We start from the raw sequence: 25596 nt of genomic DNA, 5'->3' as shown, positions 1-25596 counted from the left end.
GACGCTCACAGAAGTGTGGGGGCTGCACCAGCACACCCTTCCTTCTTATGGCTGGCTGACGCTCACAGAAGGTGTGGGGGCTGTATCAGCACACCCTTCCTTCTTATGGCCGACTGATGCTCACAGAAGGTGTGGGGGCTGTATCAGCACACCCTTCCTTCTTATGGCCGACTGATGCTCACAGAAGGTGTGGGGGCTGTATCAGCACACCCTTCCTTCTTATGGCCGACTGATGCTCACAGAAGGTGTGGGGGCTGTATCAGCACACCCTTCCTTCTTATGGCCGACTGATGCTCACAGAAGGTGTGGGGGCTGTATCAGCACACCCTTCCTTCTTATGGCCGACTGACACTCACAGAAGGTGTGGGGGCTGTATCAGCACACCCTTCCTTCTTATGGCCGACTGACACTCACAGAAGGTGTGGGGGCTGTATCAGCACACCCTTCCTTCTTATGGCCGACTGACACTCACAGAAGTGTGGGGGCTGCACCAGCACACCCTTCCTTCTTATGGCTGACTGACGCTCACAGAAGGTGTGGGGGCTGTATCAGCACACCCTTCCTTCTTATGGCCGACTGATGCTCACAGAAGGTGTGGGGGCTGTATCAGCACACCCTTCCTTCTTATGGCCGACTGACACTCACAGAAGGTGTGGAAGCTGACGCACCTCTATCGTGGGTGACTTCCTGTTAACCCTACTCCAAGAATGCCTCCTGAGATTTCCCATTTATCTGCTGTTACCTTAAATCCCACTCTTAGGTCAAAACAACCTTGAGGCTGGGCGCAGTGGCTCATGCCTGTAATCTCAGCACTGACAGGCCAAGGCAGGCAGATCATCTGAGCTCAGGAGCTTGAGACCAGCCTGGTGAAACCCTATCTCCACAAAAAAAAAAAAAAAATTAGGCATGGTGTGCCTGTGGTCCCAGCTACTCATGAGGCTGAGGTGGGACTGCTTGAGCCTGAAAGGCAGAGGTTGCAGTGAGCTGTGATAACACCACTACATTCCAGCCTGGGTGACAGACCCCATCTCAAAACAAAAAAAACAAATTTTCCACCTTAAATCCAGCGGTTAGATTCACAGAGCATTCTTGCTTTTCCCTGAGGGGTTGACTTCAATAATCCTTCCCTGTGGTATAGAAGCCCCGCCTGGGGGTAGCATTGCAGGGATGCATCCTCTCTCTAGGCTGCCCAAGACATGGCTTCTGTCTGTCAGCCCTTAAACATTTCTGTCTGAGAAACTGGATTGTTCAGCCTCTTTCTCCAGCTTCCCAACTTCCCCAGCCTTTATGGGTAGGTTTGCACAGAGCTGCTCACTGCAGAACAGAAGGATCAGCCATATTTTGTTTATCCATGTACTTTGTTTGTTTGAGACAGAGTCTTACTTTGTCTTATATATTTATTTTGAAACAGGGTCTTACTTTGTCACCCAGGCTGGGATACAGTGGTGAGATCTCAGCCCACTGCAGCCTCGACCTCCTGGGCTCAAGTGATCCTCCTGCTTCAGCCCCTCAAGTAGCTGGGACTACAGGCACCACCTCACCTGGTGGCTAATTTTTTTTTTTTTGAGACGGAGTCTCGCTCTGTCGCCCAGGCTGGAGTGCAGTGGCCGGATCTCAGCTCACTGCAAGCTCCGCCTCCCGAGTTTAGGCCATCTCCTGCCTCAGCCTCCCAAGTAGCTGGGACTACAGGCGCCCGCCCAGCTAGTTTTTTGTATTTTTTAGTAGAGACGGGGTTTCACCGTGTTAGCCAGGATGGTCTCGATCTCCAGACCTCATGATCCGCCTGTCTCGGCCTCCCAAAGTGCTGGGATTACAGGCTTGAGCCACTGCGCCCGGCCCTGGTGGCTAATTTGTAATTTTAGTAGAGATGGGGTTTCACAATGTTGGCCAGACTGGTCTCGAACTCCTGACCTCAGGTGATCTGCCCGCCTCGGCCTCCCAGTGTACTGGGATTACAGGTGTGAGCCTCTGTGCTAGGCCGGACTTGCTGGTGGCCATCCTAGTGCGTATTAAGTGCTATTTCATTGTGGTTTTGATTTGTACTTCCCTGATGGGTAGTGATTTTGAGCATCTTTCTATTTTCTTATTGGCCATTTGTAGATTTTCTTTGGAGAAATATCTATTCATATCTTCAGCCCATTTGAAAACTGGGTTACATTCATAACAGCGTTTTGGTTAACAATGAGCCACATATATGACACTAATCCCATAAAGCCATAGTTGTTTTGTCACTTTTTTTTTAAGTTGTGTTTTTACTGTACCTTTTCTATGTTTAGATGCACAAATACTGTTGTGTTCCAGTTGCAGTATTCAGTACAGTTCCATGCTGTGCTGGTTCATAACCTGGGCGCAGCGGGCCATGCCATGTGGCCTAGGTGTGCGGGGGGTCTGCTAAGTCTGTGCAGTGGGCCATGCCATGTGGCCTAGGTGTGCAGGGGGTCTGCTGTCTAGGTCTGTGCAGCAGGCCATGCCATGTGGCCTAGGTGTGCGGGGGGTCTGCTAAGTCTGTGCAGTGGGACATGCCATGTGGCCTAGGCGCGCGGGGGCTCTGCTGTCTAGGTCTGTGCAGCAGGCCATGCCATGTGGCCTAGGTGTGCGGGGGGTCTGCTGTCTAGGTCTGTGCAGTGGGCCATGCCATGTGGCCTAGGTGTGCGGAGGGCTCTGATCTGTGTCGGTGCACTTTGATGTTCACGTGAGGAAACCACCTAAAGATGTGTTTCTCAGAATGGATCCTTGTCATTAAGCAGTTCATGACTGTATTTATCTTACTGAGTTGTATGAGTTCTTTATATATTTTAGATAAAGTTCTTATTAAATATATGATATGTAAATATATTGTCCCATTCTGTTAATTCTCTTTTCACACTCTTGATCGTATCCTTCAATGCACAAAGGTTTTAAATTTTTATAAAGTTCAGATCATCTGTTTTTAGTTTAGCTCTTTAGGATTTTGATCCATTTTGATGGATCAAAAAACATTTTGGGCCACCCACGGTGGCTCACGCCTGTAATCCCAGCACTTTGGGAGGCTGAGGCTGGTGGATCACTTGAGGTCAGGAGTTCGAGACCAGCCTGGCCAACATGGCGAAACTAAAAAAATACAAAAGCTAGCCAGGCGTGGTGGCAGGTGCCTGTAATCCCAGCTACTCGGGAGGCTGAAGCAGGAGATTTGCTTGAACCTGGGAGGTGGAGCTTGCAGTGAGCCGAGATTGTGCCACCGCACTCCAGCCTGGGCGACAGAGTGAGAGACTGTCTCAAAAAAAAAAAAAAAAAATTGTGTGAGGTGGTCCAGCTTCATTCTGTTGCATGTGGCCACGCAGTTGTCCCAGCACCATTTGTTGAAAACACATCTTTCCCTGCTGAATGATCTTGGCACCCTCGTCAAAAGTGAGGTGGCCGTTCGTGTGAGGATTTATTTCTGGCTCATTGTGTACCTTGGTCTGTATGTCTGTATGCACTGCACCATTTGGATGACCGAAGCTTTGTAGTAGGTTTTAAAATTGGGAAGTGTGAGGCCTCTAACTTTGTTGTTTTCCAGGATTGTTTTGGCTTTTCTGGGTGCTTTGTAGTTGCATCTCATTTTGGGATGAGCTTGTCAATGTCTACAGAAGTAGCTGAGATCCTGATAGGGCTGCTTGTGGGGCAGTGAGAGCGTCTCCTTTCACTGTGAATCGTTTGTTGCTAATGTATAGAAACACCACTGATTCTTGTGTATTCATTGGCCCGAGTCATTTTTTAGCTCTTACGAGTGTTTTTGTATCGATTCCTTAGGGTTTTGTATATATAAGATCATTATCTGGCCGGGCACGGTGGCTCACGCCTTAATCCCAGCACTTTGGGAGGGTGAGGTGAGCGATCACCTGAGGTCAGGAGTTGGAGACCAGCCTGGTCAACATAGTGAAACCGCATCTCTACTAAAAATACAAAAATTAGCCGGGCCGGTGATGAGCTCCTGTAATCCGTTACTTGGGAGGCTGAGGCAGGAGAATCACTTGAACTCAGTGGGCAGAGGTTGCAGTGAGTCGAGATCATGCCACTGCCACTCCAGCCTGGGCGACAAGAGTGAAACTCAGTCTCAAACAAAAAAAAAACAAAAGGAAGATCATATAATCCGTGAACAGAGATAGTTTAACTTTTTCCTTTCCCATCTGGATGCTTTCCTTTTTCTCGGTGAATTGCCCCGGCTTGAACTCCCAGGGCAGTGTTTTTTGTTTTTTTCTGAGACGGAGTCTCGCTCTGGCACCCAGGCTGGAGTGTGGCGGTGTGATCTCGGCTCACCGCAACCTCCGCCTCTCGGGTTCAAGCGATTCTCCTGCCTCAGCCTCCCCAGTAGCTGGGATTACAGGCACCCGCTGCCACGCCTGGCTGCTAATTTTTGTTTGTTTGTTTGTTTTTGAGACAGAGTTTCACTCTGTCTCCCAGGCTGGAGTGCCATGGCAGGATCTAAGCTCTCTACAACCTCCGCCTTACGGGTTCCGGCAATTCTCCTGCCTCAGCTTCCTGAGTAGCTGGGATTACTTGTGCCTGCTAACACATCCATCTAATTTTTTGTATTTTTAGTAGAGATAGGGTTTCGTCACGTTGGCCAGGCTGGTCTTGAACTCCAGACCTTAGGTGATCCGCCTGCTTCAGCCTCCCAAAGTGCTGGGATTACAGGTGTGAGCCAGTGTGCCCGGCCTAATTTTTGTATTTTTAGTAGAGAAGGGGTTTCACTATGTTGGCCAGGATGGTCTTGATCTCCTGACCTCAGCTGATCCGCCCGCCTCAGCCTCCCAAAGTGCTGGGATTACAGGTGTGAGCCACCGCGCCCGGCCCCAGTGCAGTGCTGAGTAGAGGCAGCGACACTGCTTTGAGTGTAGAGAGCACATCCTTGTTGCCCCTGATCTTAGAAGAAAAGCTTTCAGTCTTTCCTCATTAAATTTGATGTTAGCTGTGGGTTTTGCATACATGCCAGGTACCAGATTGAGAAGATCCCCTTCTGTTCCTAGTTTATTGAGTGTTTTTATCACAAAGGGATGTTAAATTCCACCAAGTGCTTTTTCTGCATCTGTTAAGACAATCCTGTGGTTTTTGCTTTTTATTTTACTGAAAACTGCATTCTATTGATTTGGGGATGTTAAGCTGTCCTTGCATTCTTGGGAGAAACCCCAGCATGGTTATGACCAGCATGGTACATAATTTTTGTATTTCTTGGGTTGGGGTTGGTAGTATTTTGTGGCAGTTTTTGTTGTTTATTGTTGAATAATGTGAGGTCACACTGTCAGAAAAGCACAGCCATCACTCAACTCTGGAGGCAGGAGGAGAACTGGGAACTCCAGCACTATTAGGCGATACTGAGGAAGATTTTATTGTGTTTTGTTTTCAGCTCAAGGAGTTATGACCACTCAGAGAATTCCAATTTGGTCTTTGGTGGCCGCACAGGAAATGAGGACATTATTTCCAGATTGCAGGTGAGTTTGAGGATGCCACAACTCAGTGCGTTCACTTCATTTAAGCTGCATCCTATTAAGATGTTTATTATAGTCTGGGCGTCGTGGCTCATGCTTGTAATCCCAGTACTTTGGGAGGCCGAGGCTGGTGGATCACCTGAGATCTATACAGGTAGACAGCATGTACCTGTGTGTGTTCACTGTCAGTCAACAGGCGTTTACTGGTGCTGGCCACCCATGTGTCTTCTGTGCCAGGCCCCTGTCTTCCCCTCCCCGAGCACTGGGGCCTCCTAACTCCTTAGCCAGATGCTTTCCCTAGACCCACCTGGCTCCTTCTCCTCAGTGAGACCATCTGGTTATTCCTCTTAATAATCATCATTATTATTATTATTATTATTATTATTATTATTATTATTATTGGGACAGGGTCTTGCTGTGTCACCCAGGCTAGAGTACAGTGGTGCGCTCATAGCTCACTGCAGCCTTGACTTCCTGGGCTCAAGCAATCCTCACAGTGTGCACCTGAGTGCACCACCACACCCAGCTGATTTTTTGTAGAGATGGAGTTTTGCCATGTTGCCTAGGCTGGTCTCGAACTCCTGGGCCCAAATGAACCACCCATCTCAGTCTCCAAAATTGTTGGATTATGGGCGTGAGCCACTGCACCTGATCTTTATTCTTCTTTAAAAAACACAGCCGGGCCGGGCGCGGTGGCTCAAGCCTGTAATCCCAGCACTTTGGGAGCCCGAGACGGGTGGATCACGAGGTCAGGAGATCGAGACCATCCTGCCTAACAGGGTGAAACCCCGTCTCTACTAAAAAAAGCAAAAAACTAGCCGGGCGAAGTGGTGGGCGCCTGTAGTCCCAGCTACTCGGGAGGCTGAGGCCGGAGAATGGCGTAAACCCGGGAGGTGGAGCTTGCAGTGAGCTGAGATCCGGCCACTGCACTTCAGCCTGGGCGACAGAGCGAGATTCCGTCTCAAAAAAAAAAAAAAAACACAGCCGGCCGGGCATAGTGGCTTGTGCCTGTAATCCCAGCACTTTGGGAGGCTGAGGCGGGTAGATCACTTGAGGTCAGGGGCTCAAGACCAGCTTGGCCAACATGGTGAAACCCTGTCTCTACTAAAAATACAAAAAAGTAGTTGAGCATGGTGGTGTGTACCTACAGTCCCAGCTACTCGGTGGTGTGTACCTACAGTCCCAGCTGCTCGGTGGTGTGTACCTACAGTCCCAGCTGCTCGGTGGTGTGTACCTACAGTCCCAGCTGCTCAGGAGACTGACTTAGAATCAACTGAGCTCGAGAGATCAGGATTGCACTGCTGCCCTCCAGCCTGGGCAGCCGGACTGAGACTGTCTCAAAAAAAGAAAAAAAAAGACTTGTGAGGCAAAAATGATGTGTGGGGTAAAATGTTAGCCTGAGGTTAATCTGGGTGGAGGGCACATGGGTGTCCTTGTGCTGGTTTTTTTGGTTGGTTGGTTTGTTTTTTGAGACAGAATCTTGCTCTGTCACCCAGGCTAGAGTGCAGTGGTGGGATCTTGGCTCACTGCAACCTCCACCTCCTGGATTCAAGCGATTCTCCTGCCTCAGCCTCCTGAGTAGCTGGGATTACAGGCACCTGCCACCACACCCAGCTAATTTTTATATGGCTAATTTTGTTGGCCAGGCTGGTCTTGAACTCCTGACCTCAGGTGATCCGCCTGTCTTGGCCTCCCAAAGTGCCGAATTACAGGCATGAGCCACCATATCTGGTCTTTTTTTTTTTCTTTTTTTTTTTTTTTTTTTTTGGAGATGGAGTCTTGCTCTGTCGCCCAGGCTGGAGTGCAGTGGTGTGATCTCAGCTCACTGCAAGCTCTGCCTACCGGGTTCAAGCCATTCTTCTCCATCAGCCTCCCGAGTAGCTGGGACTACAAGCACCCACCACCACGCCCGGCTAATTTTTTGTATTTTTAGTAGAGACGGTTTCACCGTGTTAGGATGGTCTGTCTCCTGACCTCATGATCCGCCTGCCTCGGCCTCCCAAAGTGCTGGGATTACAGGCATGATCCACAGCACCCGGCTGTTTTTCTTTTTTTTTTTTTTTTTTTGAGAGGGAGTCTCGCTCTGTCGCCCAGGCTGGGATGCAGTGGCCGGATCTCAGCTCACTGCAAGCTCCGCCTCCCGGGTTTACGCCATTCTCCTGCCTCAGCCTCCCGAGTAGCTGGGACTACAGGCGCCCACCACCTCGCCCGGCTAGTTATTTTTTGTATTTTTTAGTTGAGATGGGGTTTCACCTTGTTAGCCAGGATGGTCTCGATCTCCTGACCTCGTGATCCGCCCGTCTCGGCCTCCCAAAGTGCTGGGATTACAGGCTTGAGTCACCGCGCCTGGCCCCGGCTGTTTTTCTTAATTGAAAAGCAGTACTCTAACTCCTGGGCTCAAGGGATCTGCCTGCCTCAGCCTCCCAAAGTGCTGGCATTACAGACGTAAGCCACAGCACCCGGCCTGCACTGTTCTATATTTGCAATTTCAATTTCAAAGTGATTTCCAGTTGAAATAGTTTGCCCCACTTGTTCCTTCTTGCCCTGTGCCCTGTGGAGACCTTTCCCTGACACCGCGCCCCCCGCCGTCAGGGTACCCGACTGGCTGGGCAGTGAGCCCCGAGGCCTTCCTGTGCCAGCATCCTCCTCTTTTCCAGGAGATGGTAGCTGACCTGGAGCTGCAGCAGGACCCCTCGGTGCCTCTCGGCCACACCCCTTCCCAGGGGCACTTCCTCTTTGGGATTTTCTGCCGACGACTCCAGGCTCTGACAAGCGGTTGGAACGTGGCTGCCAGGCTTCAGAGACAGAGGGAGCTGCTCATGTACAAACGGTAATACCTACTACCACCTGGGCAGGGCAGCATCTCATGACGGTCCTAGAGTTTCTTTGTAGCGAGTTCGTTTCCCGTTACTTACTTGTCTGTGTGTCCCCATCCCAAGCCTGTCCCTCTCTGTAGCACTTGCCACGGAGAGGAGGATCCAGAGGGTTTAAAGTGCTTCTGATTAAAACCTTCCGGCTGAGCGAGGTGGTTCACGCCTGTAATCCTAGCAGTTTGGGAGGCTGAGGTGGGTGGATCACCTGAGGTCAGGAGTTTGAGACCAGCCTGACCAACATGGCGAAACGCTGTCTCTACTAAAAATACAAAAATTAGCTGGGTGTGGTGGCGGACGCCTGTAATCCCAGCTACTCGGGAGACTGAGGCAGGAGAATTGCTTGAACATGGGAGGCAGAGGTTTCAGTGAGCCGAGATCGTGCCATTGCACTCCAGCCTGGGCGACGGAGTGAGACTCTGTCTCAGCAACAACAAAAAACCTTCCTGCTCAGATGTGGAGGGACGTCGCAGAAGGAGCTCCTGTCAAAGTAGGGAAAACTGTTCAGAAATGCCCATGGCAGCTGCATTTATAATAAGCGTGAAGTCATTAAATCGAAATCATTTAATTTTACAGTCGTAGGGAATTGCTTCACTAGACAGACTGGTGCATCATCCACTTGGTTATTATGTAACTGTTAAAAGTTGTTTGGTAACACGTTTTGAGTGCAGTGGGCCAAGACGGTAAAGGGGAGTTGGGCTCACAGTGCAGGCTTTGGATGGGACAGAGGGACACAGGCCACGGCTCCGGTTCCAACAGTGGCGTTGGGTTTCAGGGTGTGGTTGCTGCTCTGAGAGTCTGAGCCCTTGGGAGGGAGCAGAGTGTATGCTGTGCGGTCGCCACAGATACAGCCCCTTCTTTCCAGGATCCTCCTCCGCCTGCCTTCGTCTGTCCTCTGCGGCAGCAGCTTCCAGGCCGAACAGCCCATCACTGCCAGATGCGAGCAGTTCTTCCACTTGGTCAACTCTGAGATGGTAGGTGCCCCGTGTGCATGTGTCCATCTGATCTGTCGGTGCCTGTGGCACTGGCAGCAGCTCTTGCAACCTCCATGCGTGTCCTGAATTCACCGTGCAAATTACTGAAGAAAGGGTTCAAAGTCAAATAGGGAACAATGTCTGGAATGCTGTGTGAGGGAGGGCCCCTACCCACAGCCAGGACGGCGGCCAGCATGTCACCAAACCAGCTGTAGGTTGCCTTCTCCAAAGTTTGAGTTCCTTTAGTTTCCCTCAAGTTTTTTTTTTTTTTTGAGACGGAGTCTCGCTCTGTCACCCAGGCTGGAGTGCGGTGGCCGGATCTCAGCTCACTGCAAGCTCCGCCTCCCGGGTTCACGCCATTCTCCTGCCTCAGCCTCCCGAGTAGCTGGGACTATAGGCGCCCGCCACCTCGCCCGGCTAGTTTTTTGTATTTTTAGTAGAGACGGGGTTTCACCGTGTTAGCCAGGATGGTCTCGATCTCCTGACCTCGTGATCCGCCCGTCTCGGCCTCCCAAAGTGCTGGGATTACAGGCGTGAGCCACCGCGCCCGGCCTTCCCTCAAGTTTTAATAATTTTGACGCATGGAATCGTACAGACCATTTTGTGTGCCACGTACCTCAGTTCATTTATTTCTAATCTCAACATGCTTCACGTGTGAAAAAGCCTTGTGGTGATCTGACTACTGCTGTTGCCTGCCAGGCAGCCCCATTGTCTTCCGTTTTAGACACTGCCCAGTGTGAGTTGCAGAATGATGTTAACCAGTAGCCGGGCACAGTGGCTTAAACACCTGTAATCCCAGCACTTTGGGAAGGCGGGGGGATCACATGAGCCCAGGAGTTCAAGACTAGCCTGGGCAACACAGCAAAACCCTGTTTCTACAAAAAATAGAAAAATTAGCTGGGCATGGTGGCGCATGCCTGTAGTCCCACCTACTTGAGAGGCTGGGTCAGGAGGATTAATTGAGCCCAGGAGGCAGAGGTTGCACCGAGCCAGGATCCCGCCACTGCACTCCAGCCTGGGTGACAGCGAGACTGTCTCAAAAAAAAACGAAGTGGCCCTTGCTGTGGGGATGGGTCAGCGTCAGGGACCCAGTTGGTCAGAGCAGGGGAGACAGATGCTTGTTTTTTAAGATGCACAAATGTGAGAGATGGAATTCAGGTTCCATGCCACCTCTGGAGCATTTTATATTTTTATTTATTTATTTAAGAAGAAATTTTTTAGGCCGGGCGCGGTGGCTCAAGCCTGTAGTTCCAGCACTTTGGGAGGCCGAGACGGGCGGATCGCGAGGTCAGGAGATCGAAACCATCCTGGCTAACACGGTGAAACCCCGTCTCTACTAAAAAATACAAAAAAATAGCCGGGCGAGGTGGCGGGTGCCTGTAGTCCCAGCTACTCCGGAGGCTGAGGCAGGAGAATGGCGTAAACCCGGGAGGCGGAGCTTGCAGTGAGCTGAGATCCGGCCACTGCACTCCAGCCTGGGTGACAGAGTGAGACTTCGTCTCAAAAAAAAAAAAAGAAATTTTTTTTTGAGACAGAGTCTTGCTCTGTTGCCTGGGCTGGAATGCAGCGGCGCAATCTCAGCTCACCGCAATCTCCACTTCCTGGGTTCAAGCAATTCTCCTGCCTCAGCCTCCTGAGTAGCTGGGACTACAGGTGCCCGCCACCACACCCGGGTAATTTTTACATTTTTAATAGAGATGAAGTTTCACCATGTTGGTCAGGCTGGTCTTGAACTCCTGACCTCGTGATCCACCCACCTTGGCTTCTTCCGAAAGTGCTGGGATTACAGGTACGAGCCACCGTGCCCGGGCTTGTGTAGCACTTTAAAATGTGACAAGGAGAGCAGAGGACATGAGACTAGCAAAAGCTTTAAGAAAATCACTATGGTTTCCTCTGAATTCTTACGAAAGGCTGTTTTTCGGAAAGCTCTCAGAATGGCACGTGACAGTCGACAGACCGGAAAACACCATGGACAGCACTTGGTTAGTGAAGGATAGAGGAGCCAGAGGATGGTCGGGCCGTGGTATTAGTGTCATCCTCACCACAGATCTTGGCTTCGGGTGCGTCCCCTTCCCTGTGGCCGCTTGTGCCTCCCTGGCTTCTTCCTGGAGCCTACAAGACTGTTTGGGCCAGAGTTGCTGAGCTGCAGGATCTGGCTGCCCAGGAAGCCGTTAAGTTTCAGGACAGCACAGCCAGGGCTCCAGGCCCGGTCAGCCAGGAGCACTATCCATGGTGGCCACGCCAAGCCTTAGTGAGTGTTTTTCTCACAACAGAATCTGCACAGCAGCCACTGGTCTCGCCTCTCTTCCTGTAGCCTTTTCTTACCTGCCTTGAACTCTCTTGTAGAGAAACTTCTGTTCCCACGGAGGTGCCCTGACACAGGACATCACTGCCCACTTCTTCAGGGTAAGCTGCTCCCTCAGCCCCTCCCATGGCCTTCTCAGAATCCTGGGGGTGGGTCCTCCTGTCAGCTTCCTGCGAGTTCCTGCACTCCGCTGGTTGTGGGTCTTCGCAAACCGCCGACCTCCTGGTGCGTTCTCTCCTGCAGGGCCTCCTGAACGCCTGTCTGAGGAGCAGAGACCCCTCCCTGACGGTCGACTTCATATTGGCCAAGTGCCAGACAAAATGCCCCTTAATTTTGACCTCTGCTCTGGTAGGCCAGCTGTCTTGTCGGGAGTTTTGTTTTGGGGATGAGTGGGAGACTCCACGGCTGCCTCTGGCGTCTCTGCAGCACTTTTCCATCGGGGTGTTACCATCTCAGAGAAAATGCGTCGGGAGACATGGAGGCCACAGTTAAAGATGCCAGCTCGCGGCAGATGAGGGCCGCATGTCCTGAGTTCCTAGAACTGTCCTCGCCCCCACCGCCCCGGCCATGGGCACCCTCAGGACTTTTCCCCTGTGGACCCCGCTCAGACCCCACGGCACCTTCGTGTCCACAGGGTGCAGGGCTTGTTTGTTCACTGTCTTGGGTTACGAATTGGCTGGAGGCTGTACGGCGGCTGCCTGTGCCCCTCACGAGAGCATAACCGTGGCCCACTGGCGCCCGACTACACTTTCGTGGGACTTCGGAGCAGAGACTTCACCTCAGCTCCCGCCAGAGCTCAGCAGGCTCCCCTAACAGCCCAGGGTCCCGGGAGTGGTGGGGGCAGCATTTCCCTCACTTCCGTGACGGCTCACTTAGTCCTGAAGACCACAGCTGTCGCCCCCCCTTCTCAGTTATCAGGGACACGAGGGCCTTTTTCTCCCGTAGCACAGCATGTTCCCCAAGGAGCTCCCCAAGCTGCATTTGCACCGAGTTGTAGCTCAGTTAGTGGAATTCACGATAAATGAACTCTTCCGTGTTTAGAACCCCAGCTCTCAGCTGAGGACATCAAAGGACCAGGCATTCCCAGCTCAGGGGCAGTGTGGTCCCTTCACTGTTTCGTTAGGCCAGGCTCTTCCTTCTCCAAATTCCACGTCTTCCATGAGTGTGGGTAATAATGCCTCATGGAACTGCTTTGAGCCTTAACTGAGGTAAAAAGATACTGGCTTTGGAGTTCCAGAGCGCAGGGTGAGTGTGGGCCCGTGGTGGCCTATAGGAGCGCTGTGGGCTTTGTCATAGCTGTGGCAGCGGAGGTGTGTCCACCCCAGCCCCCCTCATCTGTGTCCTGCTCTCTCTCTAGTTGTGGTGGCCGAGCCTGGAGCCTGTGCTGCTCTGCCAGTGGAGGAGACACTGCCAGAGCCCACTGCCCCGGGAACTGCAGAAGCTGCAAGAAGGCCGGCAGTTTGCCAGCGAGTACGTGTGGGTGGTGAGGACGGGGTGTGCCTGTCCAGATGCACTTCAGGACCTGCTCGAGGTCATCTCCTAAACACCCTGGCTTGCTTGAGGAAAGTGGTGTGGGCAGCGTCTTGTGTGAGCAGGGAGAAAAGAACCGAGTTCTTGTGGTGGTGGGTGCCTGTAATCCCAGCTACCCAGGTAGTCCTTTGTTCTCCGTTCTAGGAGGGAATTGCCTGATCCAGTCACAGGGCCAGGCAGGGAGAACTGAGGGAAATAAGGCCTCTTCTTCCAAAACTTACGCAGATGGGGCCCAAGAGCACAGGGCAAGGTGGACAGGACCCGGCCGGCTGCCTCCTGTCAGCAGGAGCTCTCAGAACGCCAGGATGCGCTAGGGGCAGTACCAGCACCTGCCCAGACTCTGAGTGGACCTGGGGATGCTGGGGGATGCAGACCTAGTTTCTGATGGTCCTGAAGCCCTTCTGTGTCCTCTGATGGAAAGGCAAGCCCCAAAGGCGACAGGTGGGAATAAGGACTTGGCTGTAAGGCCCTGCACTGACCCCGTTTTCTCTGTCCCAGTTTCCTCTCCCCTGATGCCGCCTCCCCGGCACCTAACCCGGCCTGGCTCTCAGCTGCTGCACTGCACTTTGCGATTCAACAAGTCAGGGAAGAAAACATCAGGAAGCAGCTAACGAAGCTGGACTGCGAGAGAGAGGAGGCAAGAGAGGAAATTCTTTTACTGACTCTTTTCTCGCAAGCTTGGTTTCAATCCATGCAGCTTCTCTGGGCCTGCCTGATGAGCTGTGTTTTTCTAAAGACAAATATGAGGCTTGGAGTAAGACTTTGACTCTCAAGTTTACTAGTAATAATAATTCCACTTTTTTAAATGGTTGTATGTATTTGAGACAGGGTCTCACTCTGTCGCCCAGGCTGGAGTGCAGTGGTGTAATCACAGCTCGCTGCAGCCTCGTTCTCCTGGGCTCAGGCCATCCTCCTACCTCAGCCTCTGGAGTAGCTGGGACTACAGGTGTGTGCCACCATGCCTGGCTAATTTTATAATTTTTTCTGAGATGGGGGTCTCTAGTCCGGGCAAGGTGGCTCATGCCTCTAATTCCAACACTTTGGGAAGCTGAGGCAGGTGGATCACTTGACGTCATGAGTTCGAGACCAGTTTGGGCAACATGGTAAAACCCTCTCTCTACAAAATATACAAAAATTAGCCCGGTGTGGTGGTGCACGCTTGTAATCCCATAGCCTGTAAAGCTACTCAGGAGACTGAGGCAGGAGAATTGCTTGAACCCAGTAGGCAGAGGCTGCAGTGAGCCGAGATCATGCCACTGCCCTGCAGTCTGGGTGACAGAGCGAGACTCTTGTCTCAAAAAAAATAATTTTAAAAAGTAGGCCGGGCGCGGTCACTCTCGCCTGTAATCCCAGCACTGTGGGAGGCTGAGGCGGGCGGATCACGAGGTCAGGACATCAAGACCATCCTGGCTAACACGGTGAAACCCCGTCTCTACTAAAAATACAAAAAAAAATTAGCCGGATGTGGTGGCGGCGCCTGTGGTCCCAGCTACTCGGGAGGCTGAGGCAGGAGAGTGGCGTGAACCAGGGAGGTGGAGCTTGCAGTGAGCCGAGATTGCGCCACTGCACTCCAGCCTGGGCGACAGAGCGAGACTCTGTCTCAAATAAATAAATAAATAAATAAATAAATAAATAAATAAATAGAAAGTAAAACAGAGATGGGGGTCTGACTATGTTGCCCAGGCTTGAAGTGCTTTTCTTCAGCTTAGTTTTATCCTCATCACAGCCCAGTGTAAAAACTGTCAGCTTCAAGTGGTGCCTTCTGCGTTCATGCTGCAGTAGCCTCGATTCACTTGCCGAGGGACAGCCCCAGATAAGCTTGCAGTGAGACAGCTCAGAGCTGGGGTGCTGGGGACAAGAGGCAGCAAGGACGCGACTGTCTCAGCCACAGGCATGGGGAAAGGAGTGGGAGAGGAGGCTGCTCTGAGTTCCCGGCCAGGGACCACGCTGGCCTAAGACCCACCTGGTTGCTGCGCCCTGGGAAGCCTGACAGCCCCCGCAAGACCAGTGACACCCACAGCCCTCTGTGCAGGGAGCCCAGGGCGGTGTGTGTAGAACAGGCACGGAAAAAGCATCCCACAGGAGAGCTGCAGCCCGAGATCCTGTGCCCAGCCCGAGATCCTCAACGCATAGGTGCCATGTCAGCACACGACTTACACCAGCTGAAAGCTGTGCCAACAGCAGTACCCAGGGTTTTGGTGTTTATAACAGCCCTACAGGGATTCTTCTGGATGCGTCTTCAGGTTTCTTGTGTAGTTTTGTTAGAAGGGATTTTAGTGGCTCCAGGGCCTTAAGGCCCTAGTGTGTGGAGAGGACAGTGTTCATAGTCAGGCCCTGGGTTGGGATGGAGCCTGTGGGTTTATCTTCAAGGATTTTACAAACACTTCTGACAGGAGGCCTTGCAGGGAGATGATGGTGAGTTGGGACTGCGCACAGCCAAGGAGACTGCAGCAGTCTTCCTTCTGGCTCTTGTCACTTTTTCAAACTGTTTCTAGCTTTGTTTAAAGGCAAGTATGAAATGACCCAGCCAGCAGTAATTAATTCTCAATCAAGCTGTCTCTCTAAAAGTGATTGGAAAGTTTTCTAAGATCCACTTAAAGGATTTATGGCCTAGATGTAAAAAATTTCAATTAAAGAGGAACGTTTCGGCCTTATTTAGAATGACAGAGCACAGGTAATTTTAATGTAGTAAGAAGTGCACGTTTTTATTTGCAGCTATTGGTTTTCCTTTTCTTCTTCTCCTTGATGGGCCTGCTCTCGTCACATCTGACCTCAAATGTAAGTCAGACCTTACCAGCCAAGGTGTCCTCTCCCACTGTGGCCAGGCAGGGGGAACCGGGCAGCCAGTTTCCAAGTCAGGGTTTCCAGAGTGGCTCAGGAGCTCCTTGTGGTTGCGGAAGTGTGAGAACTCCCACACCATGAGCATTTTTTTTTTTTTTTTTTTGAGGTGGAGTCTCGCTCTGTTGTACAGGCTGGAGTGCAGTGGTGTGATCTCGGCTCACTGCAACCTCTGCCTCCTGGGTTCAAGCGATTCTCCTGCACCAGCCTCCTGAGTAGCTGGGATTATAGGCGTGCACCACGACGCCCGGCTAATTTTTGTATTTTTAGTAGAGATGGGGTTTCACCATATTGCCAGGCTGGTCTTGAACTGGCCTCAGTGATCCGCCCACCTCGGCCTCCCAAAGGGTTGGGATTACAGGCATGAGCCACTGCATCCAGCCTGTGGGCTTTTTTTTTTTTGTTTTGAGACGAGTCTTGCTCAGTCGCCTGGGCTGGAGTGCAATGGCGCGATCTCGGCTCACTGCAAGCTCCGCCTCCCGGGTTCCTGCCATTCTCCTGCCTCAGCCTCCTGAGTAGCTGGGACTACAGGCACCCGCCACCTCGCCCGGCTAGATTTGTTTGTATTTTTAGTAGAGACGGGGTTTCACCGTGTTGGCCAGGCTGGTCTCGGCCTCCCAGAGTGCTGGGATTAGAGGCTGAGCCACCGCACCCGGCAGGGCCTTTCTTTCAATGCCTTATTTCAGGACGTGGTGCAGCAGCCTTGGTGTGGGTGCTTGAAGTCCCTGGCCTCCTACCTGAGCCTCTTCTGGCCAGAGGCCCAGTGTTACCTTCCATAGGTTGTCACCAGTTTTAAGACTGAATAAGCAAAGAAGAAATGCCTTCTGTGCTGAGGGCTGTGCCCTCCTACCCGCGGGAGCACAGCAGGTCGGCCATTCTCAGGGCTGCTCTCCTGCGGTTTACAGAGTGCCACGGACCCATCGAAGGCTTTAGACGTTTGTGCTGCAGTCCTCGAGTGTTTAGAGAAGAGGAAGATATCCTGGCTGGCGCTCTTCCAGCTGACAGAGAGTGGTGAGAAACTGCTGAGGCGCGGATGCAGAGGGCTGCTCTTTTTAGACGCAACTTTCAAATGGTTAAGAACATGCCCTCCTTGAGGTTCACTCATTCATTTTCATGACTATCTTTCTGCTAAGTTTATAAGCTCCGTTTCAGTTGGGACAGATTAAGTACAAACGTGTAAGATAATTTACTGGCTCACTGGTCAACCCCAGGACCAATGGCCTATCGTGGGGACTGCCTCTCTCTGCCCCACACCCTCTTCCTCTCCCGGCTGCTGACGGGTGCCCAGGTATCCTTGGCTCAGGCTGTTTGCCCCGCACCACCCCCACAGCCAGGCCTCCCAGGGTACACGTCCCAACCCCCAGGGGTGTCCCCCAGCACTGGTAACAGGCAGAGACATCCAGAGTTGCCTGAGCCACCTCTTGGTGTTGCAGACAGGCTGGGGCGACTCCTCCTCCGCGTGGCCCCGGATCAGCATACCAGGCTGCTGCCCTTCACGTTCTACAGGTACCTTCACCTACAGGCTGCTCAGGGAGCAGGGCACAGCCGTGCGTGGTCAGGGCAGGGGCAGTGTTTCCCAGACCCCCATCTTAGCAGCTCTGGCTCTCCCGCCAGAGGGGAAGGGTTGCTTGTGCCTCTGACACACAGATGAGCAGCATCCCTTGGCATCACCTGCTACCTTTCCAGCAGTCTGTAGCCACTCGTCACCATGTCTTCACTTCTAGTCTTCTCTCCTGCTTCCACGACGACGCGGCCATCAGGGAAGAGGCCTTCCTGCATGTTGCCGTTGACATGTACCTGAGGCTGGTCCAGCTCTTCGTGGCTGGGGACACAAGCACAGTTTCACCTCCAGCCGGCAGGAGCCTGGAGCTCCAGGGTCAGGCAGGTGCAAGGGCCAGTCCCATCTCCAGGGGAGCTCCCCGCAGCCTGAGGCTCCTTCTGCCAGAGAACGTTCCAACACATAATGCAGATTGGGGGGGGACACACCAGCCCTGTTTCAGTGTCTTCTAACCTGTGACTTTGCCTGTTTTCTCTCTAGGGCAACCCTGTGGAATTGATAACAAAAGCTCGTCTTTTTCTGCTGCAGTTAATACCTCGGTGCCCGAAAAAGAGCTTCTCACACATAGCAGAGGTAACGTCAAGACACCCACCTTGGGCCACGTGGGGGACACGAGAAATCACAGCTGCCTGGGCCACGTGCCCGCCCGGCTGGCAATGCGACGCCACTGTTTCTGCCAGAGCCCCTTCCCTGTGGTCTGAGGCCCAGTGGACAGCATGGGCTGAGGACCTGCTCCTCTCTCACAGCTGCTGGCTGATCGTGGGGACTGCGACCCAGAGGTGAGCACTGCCCTCCGGAGCCGGCAGCAGGCTGCTCCTGACGCTGACCTGTACCAGGAGCCTCATCTCTTCTGAGAGGACCTGCCACTGCACACCAGCCCAGCTCCTTTGTAAATAATTTATTACAAGCATAACACGGAGCTCTTGTTGCACTAAAAAGTGGATTACAAATCTCCTCGATTGCTTTAGTGGGGAAAAGGAATCAATTGTTTATAAACTGTCTGGCCCCAAGTCACTCAGTGTTTGTAGCAAAATAAACCACTGGTCCCAGAGCAGAGGGAGGCTACTTGAGCTGTACACCGAGGGCGGGCAGCACCCCCCAACCCTCCCATGCAGGTGCGCACGAAGGGTGAGGCTGACACGGCCGTTGCAGAGTCCAGGCTGCTAGAGGTGCTCATCCCCACTGCCGTCCTCAGGTGGGTTCTGGCTTCACCGCCTGGTCCTCTGTGGTCACAGAGGGGCTCGGTGGCCCGGGTGGTGGCTCTGCCTCCAGGGGCAGGGCCTTGTCCTGGGTCTGTGTCAGCGGGTGCACCATGGACATGTGTACGTTGAGGTTGTGGGCCTTCTCGAACCGCCGGCCACACTGGTCACAGGCAAAGTCCAGCTCAGTCTCAGCCTTGTGTTTGGTCATGTGGTACTTGAGGGACGCCCGCTGCCTGCACTGGAACCCACAGACCTCACACCTGGGGGACAGAGGCAGGTAAGAAGCTGCGTGGGCCAGCCACAGCCCTGGGGAGGGCCCGGCTCACACTTACTGCAAAGGCTTGGCTCCTGAATGTCGCATCTGGTGGACGAGAAGGTGCTTCCGCTGCTTGAAGGTCTGTCCGCACTCGTCACAGATGTAGTTCCGCACCTCTGCGAGAGGAGAGTCCAGTGAGTCCAGGCCCTGATGCTCCAACCTCCCGGGGGGACGCCGACGACAATGTCAAACATCACAGCCAGGAAGAAGTTTCCGCACACCATACAGTGGGCCCAAGCAAGGGGCCTCTGAGGGCCTCATTTATTAAGATCTCTAAACCGCTTGATATACTATCATATGGCTTCATCAGCCATGTGCATGTGACGATTTTTTTTTTTTTTTTTGAGACGGAGTCATGCTCTGTCGCCCAGGCTGGAGTGCAGTGGCCAGATCTCAGCTCACTGCAAGCTCCGCCTCCCGGGTTCACGCCATTCTCCTGCCTCAGCCTCCCGAGTGGCTGGGACTACAGGCGCCCACCACCTCGCCCGGCTAGTTTTTTGTATTTTTTAGTAGAGACGGGGTTTCACCGTGTTAGCCAGGATGGTCTCGATCTCCTGACCTCGTGATCCGCCCGTCTCGGCCTCCCAAAGTGCTGGGATTACAGGCTTGAGCCACCGCGCCCGGCCGTGACGATGATTTTTAAAGAAACTTCAGAAATCTACTTCCTTAAACACAAATTTTTTTTTGAGATGAAGTCTTGCTCTGTTACCCAGGCTGCAGTGCAGTGGCACAGTCTCGGCTCACGGCAACCTCCGCCTCCCGAGTAGCTGGGACTACAGGCGCCCGCCACCATGCCCAGATGATTTTTGTATTTTTAGTAGAGATGGGGTTTCACCATATTGGCCAGGCTGGTCTTGAACTCCTGACCTCGTGATCCGCCTGCCTCGGTCTCCCCAAGTGCTGGGATTACACGCATGAGCCACTGTGCCTGGCCTACAAATTCTTGAAGGACACCATATCACTAAGGCTGTATAGATCACTGACTGTCACAGCTATGGCTGTTCTCTAGAATTCATCTCCATATGAGAGGGGTCCATACACAAGGGCTGGGGGTTATGCAAGGCTGTACTCACTCTGGAAACCTTTCTCGCACCCTTGAACAACGAGATACCACTTCCTAGTCAGACCCATTCTCCCTGTGCTGCCTCCACAGCTGTCCAGCCCCAAAACACTTCACAAGACAGACTTTTCCCTGCAGAGGGAAACTCTACCTTGACATTTTACTCTACCCTGTTTTTTTTTTTTTTTTGAGACGTGAGTCTTGGTCTGTTGCCCAGGCTGGACTGCAATAGCCCAATCTCAGCTCACTGGAACCTCCACCTCCCAGGTTTGAGCAACTTTTTTTTTTTTTTTTGAGACGGTCTTGTTCTGTTGCCCAGGTTGGAGTGTAATGGTACAATCATGGCTCACCACAGCCTGGAACTCCCAGGCTTAAGTGATCCTCCTGCCTCGACCGCTCAAGTAGCTGGGGCCGCAGGTGTGCACCACCATGGGGGGCTGGTGCAGTGGTTCACAGCTCACTCCCAGCACTTTGGGAGGCCAAGGCAGGCGGATCATGACATCAGTTCAAGACCAGCCTGGCCAACATAGTGAAACCCCATCTATACTAAAAATAAAAAAATTAGCTGGGCGAGGTGGCGGGCGCCTGTAATCCAAGCTACTGGGGAGGCAGAGGCAGGAGAACTGCATGAACCCAGGAGGCGGAGGTTGCAGTCAGCTGAGATTGTACCACTGCACTCCAACCTGGGCAACACACTGTCTCGGAAAAAAAAAAAAAAATGGGGCTGGGAATGGTGGCTCATGCCTGTAATCCCAGCACTTTGGGAGGCTGAGACGGGCAAATCACCTGAGGTCAGGAAATCGAGACCGGCCTGGCCAACACAGCAAAACCCGCCTCTCTAGTAAAAATATAAAAATTACCTGGGTGTCACGGTGGCTCACGCCTGTAATCCCAACACTTTGGGAGGCCGAGGCAGGTGGATCACGAGGTCAGGAGATCGAGACCATCCTGACTAACATGGTGAAACCTCATCTCTAGTGAAAATACGAAAAATTAGCCGGGCATGGTGGCAGGTGCCTGCAGTCCCAGCTACTCAGGAGGCTGAGGCAGGAGAATGGCTTTAACTCGGGAAGCGGAGCTTGCAGTGAGCTGAGATTGTGCCGCTGCACTCCAGCCTGGGCGACGGAGCGAGACTCCATTAAAAAAAAAAAAAAAAAAAAACAGCGTGGCAGCGGATGCCTGTAGTCCCAGCTACTCGGGAGGCTGAGGCAGGAGAATCGCTTGAACCAGGGAGGCGGAGGTTACAGTGAGCCAAGATCGCGCCACTGCACTCCAGCCTGGGCAATAACAGTCAGACTCTGTCTCAATCACTAAATTAAAAAAAATATCTTTGGTAGAGACAGTCTTACTATGTTGCCCAGGCTGGTCTCAAACTCCTGGCCTCAAGCAATCCTACTGCCTCAGCCTCCAAAGTGCTGGGATTACAGGCGTGAGCCACTGCACCCGGCCTGATTTCAGTTTTTTAAGGAACTGCTGGTTGTGACCATCAGTGAGTGGACAGATGCAGAGTCTGAAGAACCAAACACAAGGAACTGCTGCCATCAGGAGAGATGTGGGAGAACCCAAAAAAACAACAAAATAACCCGCATGTCAGGAGATGATCCAGCAGTAAAAATCAATCCTAATGAAAAAAGACTTTCTGTAGTAAATTCAAATAAGAATAAATAATAATTTTTTTTTTTTTTTTTGAGACGGAGTCTCGCTATGTCGCCCAGGGTGGAGTGCAGTGGCCGGATCTCAGCTCACTGCAAGCTCCGCCTCCCGGGTTTTTACGCCATTCTCCGGCCTCAGCCTCCCGAGTAGCTGGGACTACAGGCGCCCACCACCTCGCCCGGCTAGTTTTTTGTATTTTTTAGTAGAGACGGGGTTTCACCGTGTTAGCCAGGATGATCTCGAACTCCTGACCTCGTGATCCGCCCGTCTCGGCCTCCCAAAGTGCTGGGATTACAGGCTTGAGCCACGGCGCCCGGCCAAATAATTCTTATTCTGTAATAAGTTCAAAACCAAGGAAAACTATTTAAGGATCAATATACAGTTGTCCTCAGCTGGTTCCCCCCGCACCCCAACCCTTACCAAAATCTGCTCATACTCAAGTCCCAAAGTTAGCCCTGCAGAGACCCTACAGAACCTGCACTTATGAAAAGGCAGCCCTCTGAATACCAGGGATTCGAGTCCCTGACCTCGTATACGTGGGTCCACATGGTTCAAACAAATTTTTTTTTTTTTTTTTTGAGACAGTGTCTCCCTGTTGCCCAGGCTGGAGTGCAGTGGTGTGATCTCAGCTCATTGCAACCTCCACCTCCTGGGTTCAAGCAGTTCTCCCACCTCAGCTTCCCAAGTAGCTGTGCCTACAGGCATGCGCCACCACGCCCAGCTAATTTTTGCATTTTTAGTAAAGATGGCGTTTTACCACGTTGGCCAGGCTGGTCTCGAACTGCTGACCTCAAGGTGATCCACCCACCTTGGCCTCCCAAAGTGCTGGGATTACAGTGAGAGCCACCGTGCCCAGCCAAGTTTGTCATTTTGAAAACATATCCTTGTTAGATTATAAAAGTAACTTATACATTATAGGAATTGTGAAAAATAAGACGGGCACAGAGACAGCACCCTCAGTCACAACTCCCCCATCCACCTCCGGTCTCAGTGAGATGAGCTACACACACGTGAAGCAGCAGAACCACACATGCCTCCCGCCTGTCCACGCGGGCAGCGCCCCAGAGTCGGCGTGCCTTCATGCCTTCCACCTCCCGCCTTCCCTTTTAAGAGACACTCGTTTGGGCCAGGTGTGGTGCTCACACCTGTAATCTCCGGACTTTGGGAGGCTGAGGTAGGTGGATCACTTGAGGTCAGGAGTTAAGAGATTGGCTTGGCCAACATGGTGATACCCTGTCTCTGCCAAAAATTACAAAAATTAGCAGGCGTGGTTGCAGGTGCCTATAATCCCAGCTACTCGGGAGGCTGAGGCAGAAGAGTCACTTGAACCCGGGAGGCGGAAGTTGTGGTGAGCCAAGATGGTGCCACTGCACTCCAGCCTGGGCAACAGAGCAAGACTTCGTCTCAGAAAAAATTAAAAACTAAAGTGACCAATTTGCAAAGGGACACCAAGATTGCTTGGCTCTCGGTTTTGACAAACTGCCTAGATCCTGGGGAAGTCAGGAATTCCTCCCATCACAGGGAAGGGCAGATTCACACTGATGCCCTACTCTAGCCTTCATCCACCTACATGACTGTGAGTACCCGAGGCCCCATCAGCCACCTGCACGCGATCCCCAACTCCTGGGGTGGGGATGGGTATCAGGAAGATGGGAAAGCAGGTCACGTGCCCCTGGCTGTCACCACGCGGGTGACGCTGACGACGGCAGTACCTGTGTGGATGAGCTTCACGTGCCGCTGCAGGTAGCGGTCGATCATGAAAACCTTGTTGCAGCCAGGGTGGGGGCAGGGCCGCTCCCGGACCTCCTCGTGGTGCTCCTTGATGTGCTTCTGCAGGAGAAACTCAGTGAGAGACCCGCAGAGCCTCACCCGGGCCGAGCGGCACGGACCCTCGGCGGGTGGCAGCTGACGCCCCTGGAAGGAAGGCAGATCCAGCTCCTCCAGCTCCACCACTGGTTCCTCCACAGCTTCACTCCAAGACACTTCTAGACCCCCAGGGGGTGTCTCAAGTGAAAGTCTGGCCCCACATCTACCCCAGGTCCCCAGTCACCTTGGGCACAAGTCTGCGTCAGGCTCTGCGGAAACACGTGGTGCCGGCCCCAGGCTCACAGGGACAGCTGCGGGGCCTGGTCCGGCACAGCCCGTGCTCACCTTCATGCCGTCAGCACCTCGGTACACGGCTGTGCAGCCCTGGTAAGGACACTTGTAGATGGTGGGAAGCTCCTCCCTGCAACAAAGAGCACGCATGGAGCCCGGCCCCGACAGGCAGGGCGAGCCTCAAGCTCCAGGCCTCACCTCTCACAACGAAGCTTCTTCTTCCATCCTGGCTTGGGTCCCGGCTTCTTCCGAATTCTTGGTTCTTCAGACTTCTTGGCTTCCTTGCTTTCACTCTTCTTACCAGAGACCCTGAAAAAAAGAGGTTCCCAGATTCAGTGGTTTCTGATCTCCGTCTGAAAAAGATTTCTTGTCTTTAACAGGAGACATGTTTTTGAAGCTTCCCTGAGTTGCTTCTGTGCTGACTGACCCTCAAAATCTACCTGAAGCCACCACAGCCAGAGCAACTCTGGACAGGAGGCCTCAGGTGAACACAGCAGAGGGCGAGGGCGCAGGCACAGCAGGGTCAGAGGCAAACACAGCAGAGGGCAAGGCGCAGGCACAGCAGGGGTGAGTTCTGAGAACTGAAGCTTCATCCTGTGCTACACATGAAACCCAACACTGGAGATATCAGGAAAGATGGCAGAACAGACAAAGGGGCTACCCCTTCATCAAAATGACCTTAAACGCTAGGAAAACGCTCAGAATCCACTCGCTGAAACCAGGACAGCTTGATTCCAAGCTCAAGCCCCAGCCCGGGCTTTGGAGGAACAGGTGCTGTTTCCCCCGGAAGCACAAGGTGAGCAGCTGCCACTCCCGCATTCCTCAGCCCTGCCCCCGCTGCAGGGAGCCCAGCCTGTGTTCCTGGAGCTGCTGACTGGGACCATGGTGGGCAGGAGACCTTGTCCTCCAGAACTTTGGGGTTGCGCATTTTAGTTGGTCTGGCAAGTCCCTGAGGGACCAGCAAATGCAGCAGCGTCCAGTGTATGTCTATTGTGGTTCCTTTTTGGATCCAGTAAGGATAGGGAAGGAAATCCCTCAGGAGAAGAAGGGAACTTCACCACGATAAAGCTTCGACGTGAAACCCACAGCACATGCCACACTCGATCGTGAAAGACTGAAAGCTCTTCCTCCAGGATGAGGAAAAGACACGGGTTCTCTCACCACTGTTCTCAGCACAGCACTGGAGGCCCTGGCCAGAGTAACTGGGCAAGGAAAACAAAAATTCTCCCTGTTCACAAATGACATGACCTTGTATGTAGAAAACCCTAAAGCTCCACATACACAAAAACCCGAATAAATGATTTCAGCAAAGCTGCAGAGTGTAAAATCCATACACAAAACCCATTTACGTTTCTTTGTATTATCAATGAACAATCCAAAAAGGAAATTAAAAGAAAAATCCATATGCAAAAGCATGAAAAAAGTAATTTACGCTGCCGAGTCCAGTGGCTCACACTGGCAATCCCAGCACTCTGGGAGGCTGAGGTGAGAGGCTCGCTCGAGCGCACAAGGCTGCCATCAGCCGTGATCGTACCAATGCACCCCAGCCTGGGCAAGAGCATGAGACCCTGTCGCTAACTGCCCTTCTCTTTAACGAGTGCACTGAGGCTGGGCGCAGGGGCTCACGCCTGTAATCCCATCGCTAACTGCCCTTCTCTTTAACGAGTGCACTGAGGCCGGGCGCAGGGGCTCACGCCTGTAATCCCATCGCTAACTGCCCTTCTCTTTAACGAGTGCACTGAGGCC

At 52.6% G+C, this 25596-nt stretch overlaps 2 protein-coding genes and 1 long non-coding RNA gene across 57 annotated transcripts in view; 2 read left to right on the top strand and 1 right to left on the bottom strand.

Moving 5' to 3' along the window:
• FANCA (FA complementation group A) overlaps positions 1 to 18576 on the top strand; it is an 81787-nt gene extending 63211 nt beyond the window's left edge. For 9 of the 50 annotated variants that reach the window (XR_013412144.1, XR_013412135.1, XM_028841257.2 and 6 more), the window contains 13 exons: positions 5366 to 5450; positions 8105 to 8277; positions 9183 to 9291; positions 11638 to 11697; positions 11840 to 11944; positions 12954 to 13066; positions 13625 to 13763; positions 15842 to 15904; positions 16870 to 16975; positions 17398 to 17470; positions 17689 to 17845; positions 18003 to 18095; positions 18269 to 18576. Coding sequence is in view for 18 of the 50 variants with exons in the window: in XM_028841257.2 (XP_028697090.2) it covers positions 5366 to 5450; positions 8105 to 8277; positions 9183 to 9291; positions 11638 to 11697; positions 11840 to 11944; positions 12954 to 13066; positions 13625 to 13763; positions 15842 to 15904; positions 16870 to 16975; positions 17398 to 17470; positions 17689 to 17845; positions 18003 to 18095; positions 18269 to 18376 (1384 nt within the window). In the remaining 32 variants the exon portion in view is untranslated. Of the gene's footprint in view, positions 1 to 5365; positions 5451 to 8104; positions 8278 to 8386; positions 8513 to 9182; positions 9292 to 11637; positions 11698 to 11839; positions 11945 to 12953; positions 13067 to 13624; positions 13764 to 15841; positions 15905 to 16869; positions 16976 to 17397; positions 17471 to 17688; positions 17850 to 18002; positions 18096 to 18268 lie in introns of all 50 variants that reach the window. The other 41 variants (XR_013412145.1, XM_077986820.1, XM_077986821.1 and 38 more) reach the window with 21 other exon arrangements.
• ZNF276 (zinc finger protein 276) overlaps positions 18409 to 25596 on the bottom strand; it is a 20893-nt gene continuing 13705 nt past the window's right edge. For all 6 annotated transcript variants that reach the window (XM_077986866.1, XM_077986868.1, XM_001091148.5 and 3 more), the window contains exons 7-11: positions 24049 to 24159; positions 23905 to 23980; positions 23466 to 23583; positions 19057 to 19156; positions 18409 to 18984 (exon numbers count right to left, since the gene is read on the bottom strand). In XM_077986866.1, coding sequence (XP_077842992.1) covers positions 18714 to 18984; positions 19057 to 19156; positions 23466 to 23583; positions 23905 to 23980; positions 24049 to 24159 — 676 coding nt within the window. In that variant the 3' untranslated portion in view covers positions 18409 to 18713. The remainder of the gene's footprint in view (positions 18985 to 19056; positions 19157 to 23465; positions 23584 to 23904; positions 23981 to 24048; positions 24160 to 25596) is intronic.
• LOC114674440 (uncharacterized) lies at positions 23582 to 25161 on the top strand. The gene is made up of 3 exons (XR_013412169.1): positions 23582 to 23946; positions 24231 to 24646; positions 24864 to 25161. It is a non-coding gene; the product is annotated as an uncharacterized LOC114674440 (long non-coding RNA).

This window comes from Macaca mulatta, chromosome 20 (assembly GCF_049350105.2).
Source record: "Macaca mulatta isolate MMU2019108-1 chromosome 20, T2T-MMU8v2.0, whole genome shotgun sequence".
NCBI lineage: Eukaryota > Metazoa > Chordata > Mammalia > Primates > Cercopithecidae > Macaca > Macaca mulatta.
This window is presented reverse-complemented; position numbering and strand designations above follow the sequence as displayed.